This window comes from Lampris incognitus, chromosome 3 (genome assembly GCF_029633865.1).
Source record: "Lampris incognitus isolate fLamInc1 chromosome 3, fLamInc1.hap2, whole genome shotgun sequence".
In the NCBI taxonomy this organism is placed as follows: domain Eukaryota; kingdom Metazoa; phylum Chordata; class Actinopteri; order Lampriformes; family Lampridae; genus Lampris; species Lampris incognitus.
The window spans coordinates 113,172,421-113,196,155 of record NC_079213.1 but is presented as its reverse complement, the minus strand read 5'-3'; the positions used below and the strand labels follow the sequence as shown (position 1 = coordinate 113,196,155).

The following is a 23,735-nucleotide window of genomic DNA, read 5'->3' as shown; positions in this document are numbered from 1 at the left end:
TGTGCAGAGGACAGACTGGATTATTGCAGTGTAGAACTGGGTCAGCAGTTCCTGAGGCAGGTTGAACTTCTTGAGCCGGTGGAGAAAGTTCAGCCTCTGCTGGGCCTTTTTGATGATTGAGTCTATGTTGGATGTCCACCTTAGGTCCTGGGAGATGTAGGACCCAGAAATCTGTAGGTTTTCACCATAGATACCGTGCTGTTGAGTATGGTGGAGGGGGAGCAGTATTGGGGGACTCCTCCTGAAGTCCACTGTCATCTCCACTGTCTTGAGCGTGTTCAGCTCCAGGTTGTTATGGCCACACCAGAGGGCCAGCTGATCAACCACCAGTCTATATGCACACTCGTCACCATCCTGGATAAGGCAGATGATGGTTGTGTTGTGCGCAAACTTCAGGAGTTTAACAGACGGGTCACCTGAGGTGCAGTTATTTGTGAAGAAGGAGAAGATTAGAGGGGAGAGCACACATCCCTGGGGGGCGCCAGTGCTGATAGTCCGGGTAATGGATGTGGTTTTACCCAGCCACACCAGCTGCCTCCTGTCTGTCAGGAAGTTTTTAATATACAAGTGCTGGTACAGGGAGCTGGGTGAGTTTGGAGTGGAGGATATTTGAGACGATGGTGTTGAACGCTGAGCTGAGGTCCACAAACAGGACCTGTTTGCTCGGTAGGCAAACTGCAGGGGGTCGAGCAAGGGGCCTGTGATTTCCTTCAGGTGGGCCAACACCAGTCTCTTGAAGGATTTCATGACGACAGACGTTAGGGCAACGGGCCTTTAGTCATTTAATCCTGTGATACAGGGTTTCTTGGGGACCCGGATGATAGGGGATTTCTTGAAGCAGGAGGGGACTTCACACAGCTCCAGTGATCTGTTGAGGAGCAGTATGAAAATGGGGGCCAGCTGGTCAGCACAGACTCTTCAGACAGGAGGGTGGGGGGCACCCCGGTGGCTCACCTGGTAGAGCATGTACCACATAAGGCTGAGAACTTACCGCAGTGGCCTGGGTTTGAATCCGGCCTGGGCTTTTTGCTGCATGTCATCCCCCCCTCTCTCCCTTGCCTTTCCTGTCTCTCTCCCGACTATCGTTATCAAAATAAAAACAAAAAATGCCACACAAAAAAAAAGAAGACAGGAGGATGACACGCCATCCAGCCCGGGTGCCTTCCTGGTCTTCTGTCTCTGGAAGAGCTGGCACTCGTCCTCAACACAGATCCTGAGTGCGTGTGGGGGGGGGGGGTCATGGGGAGGGGAGAGGGGCTGGAAGGGGGTGCAGATTGATAGTGTGTGTGTCTGACTGGCTGTACAGCATGTAGGCATGCACACACACACACACACACACACACACACACACACACACACACACACACACACACACACGCGTGCGCGCATTACAGTCAGAAAAGGCTGAATCAGTTCATCTGGACACAACAATTATTGAGAGAAATGTTTCATCGTCATCTAAGTGACCTCTTCAGTCTCAACTGACTGCAGGTGTCCCCACTCTTATAAGCAACACAGTGATATAACGACCCAAACCAACGATCAGTTTCATATGCAAATTACCGCGAACATTAACATGAGAAAATGGCCATGTGTACTATTCACAGAGGATTGGGGAATAGTTGCACTCACAGCATTGTAAGTTGGTGACAGATGTACTCTTAGCCCCCTGCCCCCCCACCCCCTCGGTTCAGGGATGGTTGTTCCCTCTTCACAGAGATGGCCTCTTTGACTCCCCGTTCAAACCAGCGTTCCTCCCTATCAAGGATGGTCACATCCTCATCCTTGAAAGAGTGGCCCCTGGCCTGTAGGTGGTGTAGACTGTGGAGTCCTGGCCTGTAGGTGGTGTAGACTGTGGAGTCCTGGCCTGTAGGTGGTGTAGACTGTGGAGTCCTGGCCTGTAGATGGTGTAGACTGTGGAGTCCTGGCCTGTAGGTGGTGTAGACTGTGGAGTCCTGGCCTGTAGATGGTGTAGACTGGAGTCCTGGCCTCTCGTGTTAGGGCCCTGACACACCAGGCTGACGGTTGGCTTTTGGCCGTCGGTGAGCGTCTGTGACTCTAGTTTTTGAGGCGTGTCCCACATCGTCGGCACTAGTCGGACCCCTGTTGGCAGCTTTTCGGCCGATTCAGCATGTTGAATGGGCGGAGCCCGTCGGTGAGAGAGATCACTCTGATTGGCTGTTCAGCTTAGCTAATCAATGCAGAACGTACATGCTAGCTGGCCGTCGGCTGTAGTCTTTGCGGTCTGTTGAAGTGCTACTTTTTGGCCCAGACGGCAGGCAACGTGCGGTGACGCAACAGTCAGCCTTCGTCGCCGCTAGTCGGTTTGGTGTGTCTGGGCCCCTACCTCTTCCGTGTTGTGTCATCCTCTGGCCAGCATCTGTTTAGTTTCCCCAATGTACAAGTCACAGCAACCCTCCTGGCAATCCTCCTGACATGTACACTATATTGCTCTGTTTGTGCAGGGGGACCTGATCCTTGGGGTGGACCACTTGTTTATAAGGGTGGGGATACCTGCAGTCAGTTGAGACTGAAGAGGTCACTTAGATGATGATGATGAAACATTTCTCTCCCAATAAACGTCGTGTCCAGATGAACTGATAACTGTCTGGGATTTCCTTAACTGGATTATTGAGCCTGCCAAAAGACAACTCTTGCATGATAAGTTATAAAGTTCTTAGTGGCAAAGAATTATCTCACATCTTCAGTGCTCCATCTTCCAGTGAGCTTCATAGTCACGAGAGAGAGAGAGAGAGTGTGTGCGATGAGTGTGTGTGTTGAGCATCGACAGAGTACAATAGCGTCTTGGTTGTCTGGGCCTGTGCACAGGAATGCCCTCTCGGCCTCTCATTCCTTCCAGCGCCTTTCATCTCCTCCTCTCTCCTCCTCTTCCTTTCTTTTCTCCTTGTCCCAATAAGAAGAGCTCTTCTGTTGTTCCTGAAGAGGGATGACGTGTGGTGTGTAGGTGTGTTGTGTGTGTTTGCTGCAGGCGGCAGGTCAGTGCAGTAATAGCTGTCTTCAGGCAGCATTAGCTCTGACACCGGGTGAACCAGCTGCAGATGAGATTAATGCTTCCCTCCTGACTCCCAGAGGGAGGAGCAGGCCGGGAGCCTCCCTGGCCTCCCTGGCCTCGTGTTGGGTTGTTCTGGGAAAACCCCAATGCTGGATTAGCAGTGAGTTTCCATGAGATAAGTGTTTAAAACAAGAACACACACCGTTTGTTCTGAAACCTCCTCCTGGTGCTCCTCCGTCTGCTTTGTCAGGTTCTCCTCTCTGTCCTCCCATATGTCTGGCATGCCCTCTCTTGTTACATCTTCCATTCCATCTTTATTCCTTCTCTTTCTTTTAATGCAGGTTTAGGACTGTGCAATATAACGATATAGGTCATTCATATCACGATAACTATATATATCACGATATAGGTCATTCATAGCATGATAACGATATATATCATGATATAGGTCATTCACATCATGATAACGATATATATCATGAAATAGGCCATTCATAGCATGATAACGGTATATATCATGATATAGGTCATTCATATCACGATATAGGTCATTCATATCATAATAACGATATATCACGATATAGGTCATTCATAGCATGATAACGATACATATCATGATATAGGTCATTCACATCACAATAATGATATATATCACGATATAGGTCATTCATAGCATGATAACGATATATATCATGATATGGGTCATTCATATCACGATATAGGTGATTCATATCATAATAACGATATATCACGATATAGGTCATTCATAGCACGATAATGATATATGTCGCGATATAGGTCATTCATATCACGATAACGATACATATGATATAGGTCATTCATATCACGATAATGATACATATCAAAATAGAGCACATTCATATCACGATAACGATATATATCACGATATAGGACCTTCATATCACGATAACGATACATATGATATATGTCATTTATATAACGATAAATATAACGATATGGGTCATTCGTATCACAATGCATATCACGATATACGTCATTCATATCACAATAACGATATATATCACGATATAGGTCATTCATATCACGATAACAATATATATCAAGATACAGGTCATTCTTCGCATGATAACGATACATATCACAATATAGGTCATTCACATCACGATGACGATATATATAATGATATAGGTCATTCATATCACAATAACGATGTATATCACGATATAAGTCATTCACATCACGATAACGATACACAACACGATATTTATCATTCATATCATGATATAAGTCATTCATAGCACAATAACGATACATATGATATGGGTCATTCATATCACGATATAGGTCATTCATATCACGATAGCGATATATATCACAATATAGATCATTCATACTATGATAACGATATATATCACGCTATAAGTCATTCATATCACGATAATGATACATATCAAAATAGAGCACATTCATATCACGATAATGATACATATGATATAGGTCATTCATATCACGATAATGAAACATATGCTATAGGTTATTCATATCACGATAACGATACATATCACAATAGAGGTCATTCATTGCATGATAATGATACATATGATATACTAAGTCATTCATATCGCAATAACGATACATATGATATAGGTCATATCATGATAACGATATATATCATGATATAGGTCATTCATACACAATAATGATACATCTCACGATATAGGTCATTCATATCACAACAACGATACATATGATGTAGCACATGTTCTGTAAATTCAATGAATAAATAGTTCATATAAAATGACCACATGGAAAGGCCTATTTCTTATTACATTTTGAATTATATACTCGACAAATGAAAGTTACGTACTGATATTTGATTATTTTTCTTCTTTTATTTAGAACCTTTGCGCAAGTTTTCAATTAAGCATGTAACAAAATACCTTGTGGGTCTCCTCCTCTAGTTTGGCCCGACACTCTTGATATAAACGAGGCAACTCGACTTGAGTGAAGAGTTTTCGGCTTGGTATTGTGTACCCTTGGCTGAGTGTTAGCACCAACTCACGAAACCCCTGTTTCTCGACCGTGTAAATTGGGGCCACTTCTTTGCAGATGTAAGTTGCAATGGCGGTCATCATCTCCTTCCATCTTCTTGACTCTTTGACATATGGTGTGCCGTGGGAAAAAGTCTCTTGCAACGTCTGAGTCTGTGGTTTGTTTTCAGCACTCAGCTGCTTTTGCGGCTCTCGTCTGTAGACTCTCCGTACTGTTTGACACGATTCTTGCGTAGGTGGTAAAAGAGGCTACTGGTGTTTGAGTCTGTTGTGGGGACCGGCGTGCAGCGTATTTTGCAAAATACGGTTTTCTGGTCCGTGTCAAACTTTTCATTCCCAAACCATGTCCATACGATAGAAGTGGCCCCTCTTTTAGGAACAAGCTCCTGGTTTTGTCCTGGCGGGTCGGAGTCCTTCTGTTCGGAATTACCCCGTTCTGCGTTGCGTTCACCGTCCTCCATGTTTGTTTGTATTGCCTTCATGCACATTTCCTGCCTGCGTCCATGCTGTGCAAAGAGCGGAAAAGGTCGTCCAAATGATGAAATATATTGCTGTGAAGAGTTGATTTGCGGGCGTCCGGGTGGCGTAGCGGTCTATTCCGTTGCCTACCAACACGGGGATCCCGGTTGAATCCCTGTGCTTCCTCCAGCTTGGTCGGGTGTCCCTACAGGCACAATTGGCCGTGTCTGTGGGTGAGAAGCTGGATATGGGTATGTGTCCTGGTCGCCGCACTAGCGCCCCCTCTGGTTGGTCAGGGTGTCTGTTTGCGGGAGAGGGGAACTGGGGGGGAATAGTGTGATCCTCCTACGTGCCACGTCGCCCTGGTGAATCTCCTCACTGTCCGGTGAGAAGAAGCGGCTGGCGACTCCACATGTATGGGAGGAGGCATCCGGCTTCCCACCCGCAGACACGGACAATTGTGTCTGTAGGGACGCCCGACCAAGCCGGAGGTAACACGGGGATTCGAACCGGCGATCCCCATGTTGGTAGGCAATGGAATAGACTGCCACACTACCCAGACGCCCCTCTCATTTTTAATTTGTCCCAACGCCTACGTGTAGGTGACCCGGACATGACCCAGGTGTCAGAGCTGTGAGGAATAAAGGTGTGTGTGAGTGATGTTCAGTGAGTTATTTATGTTCTCTTCGTGGTTCCTGCCACAATATGAAGATGACAGAAGAACCAGAATCCCAGGCTGTGTCATCTGACATCATGATACCGGCATCACGTTGATGCACTGCCGCCCTGCTCCCTCGCTGTGTGTTTGGCTTGGCTGGGCCTCTGGGAACCTGTAACCTTCTGCCGTTCACGCTCGTCTCTGGGCCGGATCATCTGTTCTGTGCAGGGAAAGGAGGGACAGACAAACACACGGCTTGACTGGTCGTCATAACGCCGGCTGACATCCATACAGACGCACAGCGCTGCACCTTTCATCCGCTGCCAAACCCGCGACTCCGCCATGTTGTCTCAGACCCCCCGCCCCCCTCCCGACAGGAACAAACTCTCTTTATTATCACATGTTCTGTTTTCCTTCTCCCCTCTCTCTCTCTCTCTCTCTCTCTCTCTCTCGCTGTCTCTCTCTCTCTCCCACTGTCTCTCTCGCTCTCGCTCGTTCTCCATCTCTTTCTCCCTCTCTCTCTCGTTTGCTTTCTATTGCCTTGCTCTTCACCATTGCAGGTCTTTCTCTATCCCTCTCCTTCTCTCCCTCCATCTTCAGCTTTCCCGCCATTCCTTCTCCTCTCAGTCGCTGCTCCACTGGTCCTTCCACCATCCATCTCTCCTCCCTCCCTCCTCCCCCTGTCTGGGAAGCTGAGCGCCCTTTGCTCCTTCTGACACACCCGATGATGTACATGTGCCGTCTCTCTCTCACACACATGCACACACACACACACACACACACACACACACCACCACCACCAGTACAGACACACACACTCACACTACCAGTACAGACACTCACACCAGCAGTACACACACACACCACCAGTACAGACACACACACTCACACCACCAGTACACACACACACACACACACCACCAGTACCGGCGCACACACACACACCACCAGTACCGGCGCACACACTCACACCACCAGTTCAGACACAGACACACACATACACCACCAGTAACTACACAGACACACACTCTGATGCTGAATTACATTCTCAGTGTGTGGTGTGACGGCCTCTTGGGAGCACAGAGCAGGTTGTCCCACACAGGATGTGAGTTTACCCGCTGGCTTTGACAACAGACCTTGTGGATGTTTCAGTAGCAGGACTGGACTAGCATGGAGTTGAGCTTGACACCGAAACAGCGGGGGTCACAGCTGGGGTCAGGGCTTCCACTCGCTATGTCCATCTATTGACACAGTATGGCTGCATCTTCATCAGTGTTGGAGGTGACATTGTGGCGTTGGTCACGGAGGTGTGAGGTTCACATAACATACTGGACCACTATGTCTAGTCTCTGTTTTCCCAGTGCCGTTGGCTGGTTCAGTGGAATCAACCAAGCAACAACCAGGTCAGAGGTCAATCAGAGCCTTCTTTTTTTTTGGAATCAGCAGCATGTTAGTGAGTTTGCGGATATCCCCAGGTTAAAGAGCATGTAAAGGTTAGAACATGGCAGGCTGGTCCTGGTACTGTGTGGTGTTAGCATGGCAGCATAAACACAGCTGCAGATAATAACAGGAATAATGGATCTGCTGGATTTATCAGCACTGACAGAGCGACAGACAACACTGACACTTGTCAACAGTACTGTCAGTGTTGGCTCTTTGTTTCACAAACAGCCAACAGATCCATTATTCATGTCCAGTTACCCTGTAAAGAACGTGGTGTCGAGTCTCTGGTAATGTGCTCCAGTTTAACAGAGGATTCTTGCTCTTATCAGGGATCAGGAACTTTATTTGTTGTTTCAATTCAAGTACTTGCGTACATGAAATGAAACAAAATGTCGTTACCCTACAAAAACTACAAAAACACATATAACCAACATATCCAAAAATAAGAAAAATAAAAATCACTGTCCAGGAGAACAGACACCAGCCAGGATGACTGTCAGAACTGCCGGTCTGCATGGGCTAGCAGTTAGCTTAGCCTGCCCCACTTCCGCGTCCTGTCAGACCGCCCTCGGTGTTTCTTCTTCGGGCGCAGCTCCAGGCAGGGCCGTGGTCCTTGGGTCCACCGGAGGCAGCAGACCAGGCTACCCCAGCCGATCCAGTGCCAGCCCTCCCAGCCAGACACCTTCAACACACCTCCCCGCACTTCACACGACAACACCAAAAACACAGTCAACACCAAGCAAGGCTGCTGCCAGACCACCCTCGGTGTTATCGGAACTGCCGGTCTGCATGAGCTAGCAGTTAGCTTAGCCTGCCCCACTTCCGCGCCCTGTCAGACCGCCCTCGGCATTTCCTCTTCGGGCAGGGCCACGGTACCCAGGAGGCCCACAGGACGCAGCAGACAAAGCTCCCCCAGCTGATCCAGCGTCAGCTCCCCCAACCATCAGATGAAGACACAAACCCAGACACGGACAAAGACACTGCATGGACGGCACTGGGTGAGGCCACCGCAAACGTTTGCTCTGCCATCTTCCCACACCGGAAGCATTTATTGTTATTCACATTTATGTTTTTACAAGGTTCATACAGTCATGAAAAACCCAGAAAAGTCAGTAATTAGAATAGAAATTCTAGTGTAGTGTTTGGTTGGAAAGAAAACCTGCATACACAGAGGCCTCCATGGCACATAATACCACTGGGCGTCCGGGTAGCCAAGTGGTCTAGTCCATTGCCTACCAACACGGGCATCTCCGGTTAAAATCCCCACGTTACCTCCAGCTTAGTCGGACTTCCCTACAGACACAATTGGCCATGCCTGCAGGTGGGAAGCCGGATGTGGGTATGTTTCCTGGTCGCTGCACTAGCTTCTCCTGTGGTCGGTCGGGGCACCTGTTCAGGGGGGAGGGGGAACTGGGAGGAATAGCGTGATCCTCCCGCGCGCTACATCCCCCTGGTGAAACTCCTCACTCATCATCTCATCTCATCTCATCTCATGTCATCTCATCTCATCTCATCTCATCTCATCTCATCTCATCTCCAGCCGCTTCTCCGGGGTCGGTTCGCGGTGGCAGCAAGCTAAGTAGGGCACTCCAGACGCCCCTCTTCTTAACAACACCCTCCAGCTCTTCCTGGAGGCTCCCAAGGCGTTCCCAGACCAGATTGGACATGTACTCCCTCCAGCGAGTCTGGGTCTACCCCGGGGTCTCCTCCCAGTTGGACGTGCCCGGAAAACCTCCAAAGGAAGGTGCCAAGGAGGCATCCTGATCAGATACCCGAACCACCTCAACTGGCTCCTTTTGATGCGAAGGAGCAGCGGCTCTACTCCAAGCTCCCTCTGGATGTCCAAGCTCCTCACCCTATCTCTAAGGCCCAGACACCCTGTCTGGGCTCAGCCCAGAGGAAATTCATTTCAATTGCTTGTATCCGCGAGCTCACCCTTTTGGTCACTGTCAGGTGAAAAGAAGCGGCTGGGGACTCCACATGTATCAGAGGAGGCATATGGTAGTTTGCAGCCCTCCCCGGATCAGCAGAGGGGATGAAGCAGCGACCGGGATGGCTCTGAAGAGTGGGGTAATTGGCCAAGTACATTTGGGGAGAAAAAATGGGGGGGGATAAATACCACCGATGTGTGTATGTGTGTGTGGGGGGGCCCTGTGATGGCCTGGTGGCCTGCCCAGGGTGTGTCCCCACCTGCTGCCCAATGACTGCTGGGATAGGCTCCAGCATCTCTGCGACCCTGAGAGCAGGATAAGCGGTTTGGATTATGGATGGATGGATGGATGATGAAGACTATTGGTACTTTCTAGAAGTGTACATTATGAGTGTTGAAATGTCCCTTTAAGAAGCAGTCTGCTCTTCACACATCTTCAGGCCTCTGTCCTGTTGGGGTAGTTTGACCCCTTCAAGTCCCAGTGTGCAGAACATGTGTGGTGAACATCAGGTCCCAGTGTGCAGAACATGTGTGGTGAACATCAGGTCCCAGTGTGCAGAAGATGTGTGGTGAACATCAGGTCCCAGTGTGCAGAAGATGTGTGGTGAACATCAGTTCCCAGTGTGCAGATGATGTGTGGTGAACATCAGGTCCCAGTGTGTAGAAGATGTGTGGTGAACATCAGGTCTCAGTGTGCAGAACATGTGTGGTGAACATCAGGTCCCAGTGTGCAGAAGATGTGTGGTGAACATCAGGTCCCAGTGTGTAGAAGATGTGTGGTGAACATCAGGTCTCAGTGTGCAGAACATGTGTGGTGAACATCAGGTCCCAGTGTGTAGATGATGTGTGGTGAACATCAGGTCTCAGTGTGCAGAAGATGTGTGGTGAACATCAGGTCCCAGTGTGCAGAAGATGTGTGGTGAACATCAGGTCCCAGTGTGTAGAAGATGTGTGGTGAACATCAGGTCTCAGTGTGCAGAACATGTGTGGTGAACATCAGGTCCCAGTGTGTAGAAGATGTGTGGTGAACATCAGGTCTCAGTGTGCAGAAGATGTGTGGTGAACATCAGGTCCCAGTGTGCAGAAGATGTGTGGTGAACATCAGGTCCCAGTGTGTAGAAGATGTGTGGTGAACATCAGGTCTCAGTGTGCAGAACATGTGTGGTGAACATCAGGTCCCAGTGTGCAGAAGATGTGTGGTGAACATCAGGTCCCAGTGTGTAGAAGATGTGTGGTGAACACCAGGTCCCAGTGTGTAGATGATGTGTGGTGAACATCAGGTCCCAGTGTGTAGAAGATGTATGGTGAACATCAGGTCCCAGTGTGTAGATGATGTGTGGTGAACATCAGGTCCCAGTGTGCAGAAGATGTGTGGTGAACATCAGGTCCCAGTGTGCAGAAGATGTGTGGTGAACATCAGGTCCCAGTGTGTAGAAGATGTGTGGTGAACATCAGGTCCCAGTGTGTAGAAGATGTGTGGTGAACATCAGGTCCCAGTGTGCAGAAGATGTGTGGTGAACATCAGGTCCCAGTGTGTAGAAGATGTGTGGTGAACATCAGGTCCCAGTGTGTAGAAGATGTGTGGTGAACATCAGGTCCCAGTGTGCAGAACATGTGTGGTGAACATCAGGTCCCAGTGTGTAGAAGATGTGTGGTGAACATCAGGTCCCAGTGTGTAGAAGATGTGTGGTGAACATCAGGTCCCAGTGTGTAGAAGATGTGTGGTGAACATCAGGTCCCAGTGTGTAGAAGATGTGTGGTGAACATCAGGTCCCAGTGTGTAGAAGATGTGTGGTGAACATCAGGTCCCAGTGTGTAGAAGATGTGTGGTGAACAGCACTGCTTACTAAAATCATCCTGCATCACATGAGGAGAGAGAGACCTCTGTTTCCCAAACACAACAAATCAGAGGCGATGAAGGGCGAGGCGACGAGGAAAAACAAACTGTTGCGAAAAATGCGAAGCCGTCCCTCATCCCCCCTCACCCCTCTCACCCCCCTCCGAGAGGGAGAGAGGGAGCGTGGGAAAATGAAAAAGACAAGGAGGTGTGTGACAGGAAGAGAACATCAGCGAGGCTTCAGTCCGTCTTCTCTCCAACAGTGTGGCCCCCAGGGACCCGTTTCACAGAGCTGCTGTCAGTCACACAGTCAACACACACACACACACACACACACACACACACACACACACACACACACACACACACACACACACACACACACACACACACAGAGAGAGCTGTGATAATGATGAGGTAATGGTTAAACCATACACGTCCTCTCTGCGTTGGATGTAAACTGGGGTTTGGTTTGTCTCATGTCTGCAGTGTTGTGGCAGCATCATGTCCTCACACCAGCCCGGTAGTGTGACTCATGGGAGTGAGTGAGTGAGTGAGTGAGTGTGTGTGTGTGTGTGTGTGTGTGTGTGTGTGTGTGTGTGTCTGTGTGTGTGTCTGTGTGTGTGTCTGTGTGTGTGTGTGTGTTGGCTCTCACTCCAGAGGTCAGCAGCAGTTGACGTGGTCCTCACACACACCTGTGTCTGAGCTTCTCGGAGGGACCCTGACAGGATCTGGTCTAAACCCTCCTGACAGGATCTGGTCTAAACCCTGCTGACAGGATCTGGTCTAAACCCTGCTGTCAGCTCTTCATCCGCGGGCTCATGAGGCTGCTCAGGATTGATCACCGCCTCGCCTCCGACTCCCAGAGTGATGTACAACCCCGCGCTCCGACCGCAGCGCTGCAGATTTACAGGAGGACTCGAGAGTAGCCTCACCGTAACGTTATACCGGCAGAAAAAGATGATGACACCTTCCCGAGGAGGGCGCCGGCCCTTTATTTCCCACCGTCGGTGAAGAAGTCGTGTTCCGTGTGAGCGTTTTAGATCAGAACATGTCCCGAGTGCACCAGCTGAGGTGAACGTCTGAGCCCGGGAGAACCAGCTACACTCCGTAAATCACATTTCCAGCCGACCCGCTTTTAGCAATCGCCGCTAACTGGGTTCACGTTGCAGACGTCTGGCGGCGGCGGCAGCATTCATCCATTAACTGATCCGCTGCTCGCCGGCCATCACGGTTTCCGCCGTGTCTGCCCCGAGAGTGACCCTGGCGTTCGTCGGCCTGTGCAGACCTCAGCCTCTCTCCCCGGGTTGGCCCGCTATATCCCAGGCATCTGTTTTCTAGATAAGAGGCCTGGCGCTGATTCACGACGCGGGCCGCCGAACCCCCCCCCTCCCCCACCTCCCAGCTGTTTATGGCGTGATAACGCAGATTTAGTGACCAATCATGTGGCGTGGCCGAGGACAGATCTGCTCTGTTTGCTACATTAAGAGATTGCTCTGCAAAGACGCTCCGTGTCCCCACTTCCACCGTGACCTTGATCATGACTAGATTAAAACCCTATCTAAATCACAGGTCGGGAAGGGACCGCACGCTCGCTCTCGCTCTCTCCCGCTCCCTCCCTCCCGCCCTCCCTCTCTTTCGTGACCAGGCTGTGAACTTCCTGTCCTGTTGTCTGGAGATTTGGGAGTGCTGTGCAAAAGGGGGCGTGACCTTGGCGTCTAGGACGGGCTGCTGAAATCTTTCAATCACCACTTTCTCATAACGGCCCCCCTCTCCCCATTTACTTCCTGTCCTCCATATGAAGACCATTAACTCCGTCTCTCTCTCTCTCTCTCTCTCTCTCTCTCTCTCTCTCTCTCTCTCTCTCTCTCTCTCTCTCTCTCTCTCTGTCTCTCTCTCTCTGTCTCTCTCTCCATTCTTTGTGGTTGTAGCTCGCCCAGTTGAGTCATATGGTTTTCAGACCAATTACACATCACTTAAAGGGTTTCCCAAGCTTAGACTCCTTCCCCCTTCTATCTATCTATCTATCTATCTATCTATCTATCTATCTATCTATCTATCTATCTATCTATCTATCTATCTATCTATCTATCTATCTATCTGTCTGTCTGTCTGTCTGTCTGTCTGTCTGTCTGTCTGTCTGTCTGTCTGTCTATCTCTCTATCTCTCTATCTATCTATCTATCTATCTATCTATCTATCTATCTATCTATCTATCTATCTGTATCTATCTATCTATCTCTCTATCTCTCTCTCTCTCTCTCTCTATCTATCTATCTATCTATCTATCTATCTATCTGTATCTCTCTATCTATCTGTCTGTATCTTTATCTATCTGTCTGTATCTCTCTATCTCTCTATCTGTCTGTATCTATCTTTGAACAGTGAGAGCCCCTCACCCTAGAGAGGGGGCCTCTGGGATCGGGGCCAGGGGATTATGGGAATATTCATGGCCAGATAAAGGGCTGGGTGGCTGAATGGCGGTGTCTCGGGGCTCATCTCTTGGGTAAACAGGTTTTAAAAGGGGTTTAGATCCATTCTCCCGCCGTCCTGTAAAGGACCGGGCGATGGAGACTCTGTCCACTGCTTTTTCTTCTTTGTTGCATTTGTCGGGGAGGAGGAGAGGAAGAGGAGGCCTTGTGTCTTTTCTTCGGTCTGACTGCTGTCTCTTGGAAACAAACAGATGGTGCAGGCAGAAATAAATATCTGTTTCTCACAGTTTCTGTCCACACAATATTGTCTTTCTGAGAAGCTGTCTTTCATATCCGCCCAAGGCCTCCTGGACTCCTGAAAGCTGCTTCGCCCTCATTTTCATGTCATTAAGTCTGTCCGTCGGGGGGAAAGCCTGCCGGTAGTCACCCCTGCTACCAGGAACCACACAGGCAGCACTGAAAAGTAAGCTTTTAATGAGTCAGCGTGAGCCAAGTGATCAAACCTCACGTGTACGATGTGGATTCAATCTGACGGCGCTTCAGTGACACACCTGCATCCACACACTGGTGTTGTCACGGTACCAAAGTGTTTGTTTCAATACCGATACCAGTCTTACCCAGTCGTCAAAGCTTTCACCACCGGAAGCTTCTGGTGTGGGAAGATGGCGGGGCGAATTCATGTTTGTGGCAGCCTCACCCAGTACCGTCCTCGCAGTGTCTTTGTCCACGTCTGCGTCTGTCTTCATCTGTTTTACATCCTGTGGAGCCGGGTCCAAACTATGGATCTGAGGCACTACAGGGCAGACGTCACTTGATTGACAGTACTCATCGTAATATGTGGGCTGTTCCGAGTAGGGAGATCTCCTGGACTGCATGGATGTTGATGTTTCCTGGGATACGGTTGCTGAACTTTTCCAGTTCCTTCTTCATGAGTCCTAGAGCTCCGATGACCACTGGTGTTGTTCCAGTCTTCATTCCCCTTATCCTGTTGGTTTCAGTCTCCAGGTCTTTGTACTTGGTCAGCTTCTCTGGGACTTTCTCTGAGGAGTTTGTTTCGGATGGTGTTGCCATGTCGATGAGCATGCACCTCTTTTGCTTCCTGTCCTTGGTAACGATGTCGGGCTTGTTGGCTCTCATCTCTCTGTCAGTGTGGATGGGCGTGTCCCAGAGGATGGTGACATCATTGTCCTCAGTGACCGTGTCTGGCTGGTGTTCGTACCACTTCTCAGTGGTCTTGATCTTGTGACTCCTGCAGGTCTTCCAGTGCAGGTATGCTGCTGCCTTGTTGTGCCTGTACATGTACTCGGTCTTTGCCAGTTCCGGGCAGCCTGAGACGACGATGTGGTCGATGGTTTCTTCGTACACTCCACAGATTCTGCATTTTGGGTCTGTTCCATCTTTGATGGTGTGATGGTGACAGGATCTGGTTGCCAGGCTCTGGTCTTGTGCAGCGATTATCAGGCCCCCCGTCTCTGCTTTCAGCCCGGTGCTCCTCAGCCACTGGTTTGTCTTCTGTTGGTCCACGTCCGCATCGTTCTTTCTTTGTGGGTCCTTCCCGTGCATTGCTTTGTCCTCCCAGGTTTTTTGCAGTTGCCGCTGCCCATGCTGTTTTGCCTTCTGCTTCACTCGTTTGGCATACGTAGATGGTAGTTGCTTCATTTTCTGATGGTGGGGTTTCTGGGACATCAAGCTCTTTCTTGAGTTGTGCAGCTTCTTTATTGATGGAGTAGATCTGATGTTCTACTATTATTACTATTATTATTATTATTTCTTTCATGGACACAACAGGGGAGTGAGCTAGTCACCCATCACCTGTCAGTGTTTGAATTCCTTGGACAGGTCGGGATGTTTGACCGACATGTTTGACCATGTTTCACGAGGCACATCCCTTTGCGAGACAGCAGTGCTGCTGCGTTTAAGGCCTCGTCTTCTTCGTCCACTTGAAAACTGAAATGTCTCCATATTCCACTTGGGTCCCCTCTTTGTCAACGAGTTCAGCTGCTGCTGAAGCTGCTGCCATCTCCTCAAGTGTAGTCTCTGAACAAGTGGGAAAGTGGTCCTCTTGACTGGCTGCTGCCACCATCGCTCCCGCTTCTTCTTCTTCTTCGTCTGCCGCTTCGTCTTCTTCTTCTTGTTCTGCGTCTTCTTCTGCTGCTTCGTCTTCTTCTTCTTCTACTTCTTTTTCATCGTCAAGTTTATTGGCGGTTAGCAAACAACGAATTGGTGCATTACCGCCACCAGCTAGTATGGAGTGTGGATCCGAATGTCTATTATTTACGCCAGCCACCCCCCAAAAAAACCCAAACAAACAAAAATTGTCAAATCTTCTTAATTGAATTAGTTACTCTGAGAAACTGAAACAAGATTTTATAACACTCAGTTGAATTCTTCTGTAGAATATCTACCAAATGAAATTTTACTTTTATTTTCCTGAGATTTTGAGTTAGACGCCTTCTTTCTGCCTCATATTTCTGACAATATAACAACATAACAATGTAACAACATAACAATATAGCAATGTAACAACGTAAAAATATAACAATGTAACAACATAACAATATAACAATGTAACAATGTAACAACATAACAATCTAACAACGTAACAATATAACAATGTAACAACATAACAATGTAACAACGTAACAATGTAACAATATAAAATGCTCTGTTGTTTCTTCTTGTTGCCTCATATGACAATATAACAATATATGGTATTTCTTCTAATATGTGTGTTGTTTCTTCTTGTTGCCTCATATGACAATATAACAATATATGGTATTTCTTCTAATATGTGTGTTGTTTCTTCTTGTTGCCTCATATGACAATATAACAATATATGGTATTTCTTCTAATATGTGTGTTGTTTCTTCCTGCCCACACTAGTCACATCTTTTTATTTATTTATTTTTTAGTCTAACATCAGCAGCTCTGGCCAGAGGTAAACTGCTGGCTACAGATTAATTAAGTTCATTAATTAAGTTGACACTGGTCACATCTGCCTGTATTGTCTCGACGGCTCACATTACAAACTCCGTCGGGGTTGCTTCCTGCTACGTCACTCACAGCGGCGTGACGTCGCCGCTGTGCTTAAAGAGACAGTGTCCTGTTAGCCACGTCAAATAGCCATTAGCATAATAATAAGTATCGTGGCTTTCAAACCTCTAGTACTGCGGTGCTTCTTTGGGATTTGTGGTGTGAATTTATTACTTGTTTATCCCGTTTTTATTTTATTACTAATTATTAATCATTTTAATTATACATTGTTTTATTTTCCTCATGTGCATTTCCTTTTTTTGTCTTGTAAAGTACTTTGAAACTTGGTTTTGAAAAGTGCTATATAAATCAATACTTATTAGTATTATCATCATTATTATTATTATTATTATTACTGGTTTACCGTGCAACACTACCGGGACACGTGCGCCCACACACACACACACACACACACACACACACACTCCAGACATGCAAAGACCCGCAAACAAACAAACAAATAAAGAATTCTGATTCTGATGATACAGATCTTGAAAACTAGTATATCCAAACTGCTACACAAACACACACACTTACACACACAAACACACACTAAACACATATACACAGTCCAGACTTGCAAAGACCCGCAAACATACAAACGCATAGAGCTTGAAAACTAGTATATCCAAACCGCGACACACACACACACACACAGACACACACACACAGAGCGGGGGGTGGCCATGTGTTTTGTCTTCACCTGTGTAGTGGTCGTCTGTCTTACTGGTGAGGTTGTGTACAGTAGCCTGCCTTCATCTGGAACCACATTACACCTGTTGGCTTTGAAGCCCGATCCAGGGGCTTTCCCCTACCAGCCCCCCCCCCCCCCACACACACACACACACACACACACACGCTGGCTCTGATTGGCTGGATCTGGTGTTGTCCTGCCCACACGACTCAACTCCTGTCAGTTTTTTGTGAGGGTTGCTCCGCGGTGTCAGAGTGTGTGTGTGTGTGTGTGTGTGTGTGTGTGTGTGTGTGTGTGTGTGTGTGTGTGTGTGTGTGTGTGTGTGTGTGGGGGATCAGGGTAAGGTTTCAGCCCCACATCTGCTGTGGTGGTGTGTCAGCCCCACTCCCGCCCATTCTGCCTTAATGTGCTTCAGGATACCAAAGGCTAGAATTTTACCAACACCTGCCCACGCAGTATATCGTGTGTGTGTGTGTGTGTGTGTGTGTGTGTGTGTGTGTGTGTGTGTGTGTGTGTGTGTGTGTGCGTGTGCGGCCTGAAAGCCTACTGTGTGCCTGTCATTCATCAGGAAGGAGATACCGCTGAAGCAGTTTTTCCTTCAAAGCCCCCACCCCCCCGCCCCCACCCTGAGGTTCGGTTTCCCTCCGAAACACACACACACGGCTCTTCACCTTCGCGCTGACCTGAAACGTGCACACTCGGACGACGGCTGACACACAACTCCTCCCACCTGGGAATAACGCGGCTGCCTACGTCACCCTGCCCGGAGGAGCCCCGCTGCCCGGAGGAGCCCCGCTGCCCGGAGGAGCCCCGCTGCCCGGAGGAGCCCCGCTGCCCGGAGGAGCCCCGCCGGCGGCAGCTTTTCCTCATCTCACGTGGTCCCGTGGTGGCGGGGGCCAGAGCGGCGCTGGCTCGTCGCTCAGAGCTGCTGCTGTTTGAGTTTGTGCTTGGTGGCGAGCCAGACAGATTAGCCGGGCGGCCGGGCCAGACTCGGCTGGCACCGCCCACCGCAACAGCCCCTCCAACCGACCCCCCCCCCCCTTTTCTCCGCGCCGCTCCTCGAGCTCCCGATGTTTGATCAGCGATTAAGACGCCTGCAGGCGGGCCTCGTGTGACGCTACATGTTGTGTGGGGTTTCTGAGCTGGACGGCAGACAACAGAAGCCTGACGAGGAGAAGAAGGGAGCGTTTGTTTTTGTCCTCCTCTTCTTCACCGGAGCTCTCCATCTCCTTGTCATGTGCCCGCCGGGGACGTAGCGTGATGTGACGGTGGTGGTGGGAGGAGCGGCAGCATCTTTGATGTGTGTGTGTGTGTGTGTGTGTGTGTGTGTGTGTGTGTGTGTGTGTGTGTGTGTGTGAAGAATCCACATGCTCGTGAGAGGTTATGAAAAGTAAACGACATGTTACAGCTGCTGGTATTTGTGTTGTGTGATGTTTGTGTGTTTCTCAGTAGTGTTGCTAACCCTCCTCCTTTGTGTGTCTGCAGAGAAAGTGCGGGAGATCCAGGAGAAACTTGAAGCCTTCATAGAAGCTCTCCACAAGGAGAAATAGGAGAAGCAGGTATGTGTTTCTGTACAACTATGGCTTCAGCCAACCACTGATCCGAGCAGAACCCTGAACAGGAGCCAGTCCGGTTCACCGTGTCCTTCATGTTGGTATTTGAGGGGACCGGGTCTAAACAGGGCGGCAAACTGGTTTTAGTGGTTGTCTCTGGAGTCTCCGGGTTTGAGTCCCGGTCTTCTGGCCCAGTCAAATCACCTTTAAGGAATTTACTAAAGAACTCCTGCTGCTTCCTTAAAAGAGACTTTGTGGTGCGTCCGGGTGGTGTAGCGGTCTGTTCTGTGGCCTACCGACCCGGGGGATCGCCGGTTTGAATCCCCATGTTACGTCCGGCTTGGCCGAGCGTCCCTACAGACACAATTGGCCGTGTCTGCGGGTGGGAAGCCGGATGTGGGTCTGTGCCCTTGTTGCTGCACTAGCGCCTCCTCTGGTCGGTCGGGGCACCTGTTCAGGGGGGAGGGGGACTGGAGGGAATAACGTGATCCTCCCACGCGCTACGTCCCCCTGGTGAAACTCCTCACCGTCAGGTGAAAGGAAGCGGCTGGTGACTCCACATGTATGGGAGGAGGCATGTGGTAGTCTGCAGCCCTCCTGGAGCAGCAGAGGGGGTGGAGCAGAGACCGGGACGGCTTGGAAGAATGGAGTAATTGGCCAGGTACAATTGGAGAGAAAAAGGGGGGAAATCCCCCCCCCCAAAAAAGAAGTGTTATGTGTAAGTGTAAGGTGTAAGTGGATGTGAGTGTAAGTGAGGTGTAAGTGGATGTGAGTGTAAGTGAGGTGTAAGTGGATGTGAGGTGTAAGTGGATATGGTGTGTAAGTGAGGTGTAAGTGGATTTGAGTGTAAGTGAGGTGTAAGTGGATGTGGTGTGTAAGTGGATGTGGTGTGTAAGTGAGGTGTAAGTGGATGTGAGGTGTAAGTGGATGTGGTGTGTAAGTGGATGTGAGGTGTAAGTGAGGTGTAAGTGGATGTGAGGTGTAAGTGGATGTGTGTAAGTGGATGTGAGGTGTAAGTGGATGTGGTGTGTAAGTGAGGTGTAAGTGGATGTGAGGTGTAAGTGGATGTGGTGTGTAAGTGGATGCGAGGTGTAAGTGAGGTGTAAGTGGATGTGAGGTGTAAGTGGATGTGGTGTGTAAGTGGATGTGGTGTGTACGTGAGGTGTAAGTGGATGTGGTGTGTAAGTGGATGTGAGGTGTAAGTGAGGTGTAAGTGGATGTGGTGTGTAAGTGGATGTGAGGTGTAAGTGAGGTGTAAGTGGATGTGGTGTGTAAGTGGATGTGAGGTGTAATTGGATGTGGTGTGTAAGTGCTGTGTAAGTGGATGTGAGGTTTAAGTGGATGTGGTGTGTAAGTGAATGTGGTGTGTAAGTGGATGTGAGGTGTAAGTTAATGTGGTGTGTAAGTGGATGTGGTGTGTAAGTGAGGTGTAAGTGGATGTGAGGTGTAAGTGGATGTGAGGTGTAAGTGGATGTGGTGTGTAAGTGGATGTGAGGTGTAATTGGGTGTGGTGTGTAAGTGCTGTGTAAGTGGATGTGAGGTGGATGTGGTGTGTAAGTGGATGTGGTGTGTAAGTGAGGTGTAAGTGGATGTGGTGTGTAAGTGGATGTGAGGTGTAAGTGGATGTGAGGTGTAAGTGGATGTGGTGTGTAAGTGGATGTGAGGTGTAATTGGGTGTGGTGTGTAAGTGCTGTGTAAGTGGATGTGGTGTGTAAGTGGATGTGGTGTGTAAGTGGATGTGGTGTGTAAGTGGATGTGAGGTGTAAGTGAATGTGGTGTGTAAGTGGATGTGGTGTGTAAGTGAGGTGTAAGTGGATGTGGTGTGTAAGTGGATGTGAGGTGTAAGTGGATGTGAGGTGTAAGTGGATGTGGTGTGTAAGTGGATGTGAGGTGTAAGTGGATGTGGTGTGTAAGTGGATGTGAGGTGTAAGTGGATGTGGTGTGTAAGTGCTGTGTAAGTGGATGTGGTGTGTAAGTGAGGTGTAAGTGGATGTGAGGTGTAAGTGGATGTGGTGTGTAAGTGAATGTGGTGTGTAAGTGGATGTGGTGTGTAAGTGAGGTGTAAGTGGATGTGAGGTGTAAGTGGATGTGGTGTGTAAGTGGATGTGAGGTGTAAGTGGATGTGAGGTGTAAGTGGATGTGAGGTGTAAGTGGATGTGGTGTGTAAGTGAGGTGTAAGTGGATGTGGTGTGTAAGTGGATGTGAGGTGTAAGTGGATGTGGTGTGTAAGTGGATGTGAGGTGTAAGTGGATGTCAGGTGTAAGTGGATGTCAGGTGTAAGTGGATGTCAGGTGTAAGTGGATGTGAGGTGTAAGTGGATGTGGTGGGTAAGTGGATGTGGTGGGTAAGTGGATGTGAGGTGTAAGTGAGGTGTAAGTGGATGTGAGGTGTAAGTGGATGTGGTGTGTAAGTGAGGTGTAAGTGGATGTGAGGTGTAAGTGGATGTGGTGTGTAAGTGAATGTGGTGTGTAAGTGGATGTGGTGTGTAAGTGAGGTGTAAGTGGATGTGAGGTGTAAGTGGATGTGGTGTGTAAGTGGATGTGAGGTGTAAGTGGATGTGAGGTGTAAGTGGATGTGAGGTGTAAGTGGATGTGGTGTGTAAGTGAGGTGTAAGTGGATGTGGTGTGTAAGTGGATGTGAGGTGTAAGTGGATGTGGTGTGTAAGTGGATGTGAGGTGTAAGTGGATGTCAGGTGTAAGTGGATGTCAGGTGTAAGTGGATGTCAGGTGTAAGTGGATGTGAGGTGTAAGTGGATGTGGTGGGTAAGTGGATGTGGTGGGTAAGTGGATGTGACGTGTCTCTTCTCTTTTCTCCTCAGGGTCACCAAACCTGCAGACGACAGCGAAGCAACGCACTGAACAAAGACAACCAATTCAGACCACTTTGTATATGGCGGCCTCCACCCTGCTCCCCCATCAGATTCTAATGCCCACCACTCAGTGTGCACACACACAACAGACACACACACACACACACACACACACACACACACTGATGGAAAGAAGGACCGGAAAACAGACTGGAGATACAACAAAAAGACAATAGACAGGATTTCAGTTCTTTCTTTTTTATTGTAGACTTGGTGTGTGTGTGTGTGTGTGTGTGTGTGTGTGTGTGTGTGTGTGTGTGTGTGTTGTTGGATTGAGAGGACCAGCCCATCACAGTTGCTGTAGAGAGAAGAGGCTCCCCGGCATTACCCACACCACTGTTCTGCTAGCGTCCAAACCCGGCAGAGCTCCGCTCCCACCCGCTGCTGCCGGAGTGCAAACATCAGCAGATGCCGAGGAGCAGGAGAGCTGCTCCACCTGCTCCACCTGCTCCACCTGCTCCTCAGCATCTGCTGCCGGGGTCCAAACAGCAGCAGATGCCAAGGAGCAGGAGAGCTGCTCCACTTGCTCCACCTGCTCCACCTGTTCTTCAGCATCTGCTGCCGGGGTCCAAACAGCAGCAGATGCCAAGGAGCAGGAGACCTGCTCCACTTGCTCCACCTGCTCCACCTAGTAGTGGGAATCGTGTATGCATTTGTTGTTGTACAGGTTTATCTCCCCTCTTCCTGTGTGTGTGTGTGTGTGTGTGTGTGTGTGTGTGTGTGTGTGTGTGTGTGTGTGTGTGTGTGTGTTCGCTGACTCACACAGTGTGGACATCAAAACAGTACCGTCATGGTCTTTCGGCGGTTCAAACTTTAATTTCCCTACCTGCTTCATCCGGATCTTCGTCCGGATCTTCGTCGGGATCTTCGTCGGGATCTTCGTCGGGATCTTCGTCCGGATCGTCCTCTGGTCACCTTCTCCATCAGCCGGGCCTCATCTTCCTCTGCTCACTCCTCTTCCTCCCATTCAGCATCACCGAGGACGTGAAGCAGCTCAGCCAGCCCACCAGCAGCTGTGTGCACACGCTCCACGTACCCACAGGAAGGTGGTTTATCTCCGGCCCTGTACCCCTTAAATGACCCCCACCCTAAAACACCCATCAGCCTGTATCCCCCACATTCCTATCAGTGTTGTGTCCCGTAGGGCGAGGAATCAAACCTGTGTACTGACTCCTAAACTCATTTGTTGAGGTGGATCTGACAGATAAGCTGCCTGCTGTGTGTGTGGGTGGGGGTGGGGTGGGTGGGGGTGGGGTGGGGTGGGTGGGGGTCATCTGCTGTATTTAAATACTTCGTCTGTTGTCTCTGGCGTTGGACCTCGGCTTACTTCCTGTGGGTCGAACGCCTGTCCGTCTTGTTGCTGGTTGGCCAGTCACACAGGGGCGTGGGCGGGAGGTCGATCTGGTGCGGTCGGCCTGACCACGTGGTTGCCGTTGTAACGCTGATACGTCTCTGACCTCTGACCCCCCTCACCCTCCCCCTCCCCCTCCCCCGCCTCATGCAGAATAGTAATACAGTTAAAGCGCTTTAGAGAGGGTTGAGATATCAGAACTTGTTCCACTGTGCGGGCGGCGCGTAGTAAACTTAGCTGAACCCTTCGGAGCCACTGTCCAGTTCCTGATCCGTCTCACCTCTTCCTCCTCTTCCTCCTCTTCCTCCTCTCCGTCATCCTCCTCTGCCCCTCGCTCCTCTTTCCCTCCTCCGTCTGGCCATCCACTCTCCTTTCCTGGCTCACGTATGAAGGTCCCTAGCTGATCAGCCGTACAGCCGTTACCCTGTTCT

At 49.4% G+C, this 23,735-nt stretch overlaps 1 protein-coding gene across 1 annotated transcript in view; it reads left to right on the top strand.

Moving 5' to 3' along the window:
• The window catches only part of opa1 (OPA1 mitochondrial dynamin like GTPase), an 85,145-nt gene extending 63,097 nt beyond the window's left edge, over positions 1-22,048 (top strand). Inside the window, exons 30-31 of the mRNA XM_056276129.1 lie at positions 19,017-19,090; positions 21,903-22,048. Of these exons, the coding sequence (XP_056132104.1) occupies positions 19,017-19,081 (65 nt within the window). The 3' untranslated portion in view covers positions 19,082-19,090; positions 21,903-22,048. The remainder of the gene's footprint in view (positions 1-19,016; positions 19,091-21,902) is intronic.
• The last annotated feature ends 1,687 nt before the right edge of the window (positions 22,049-23,735 follow it).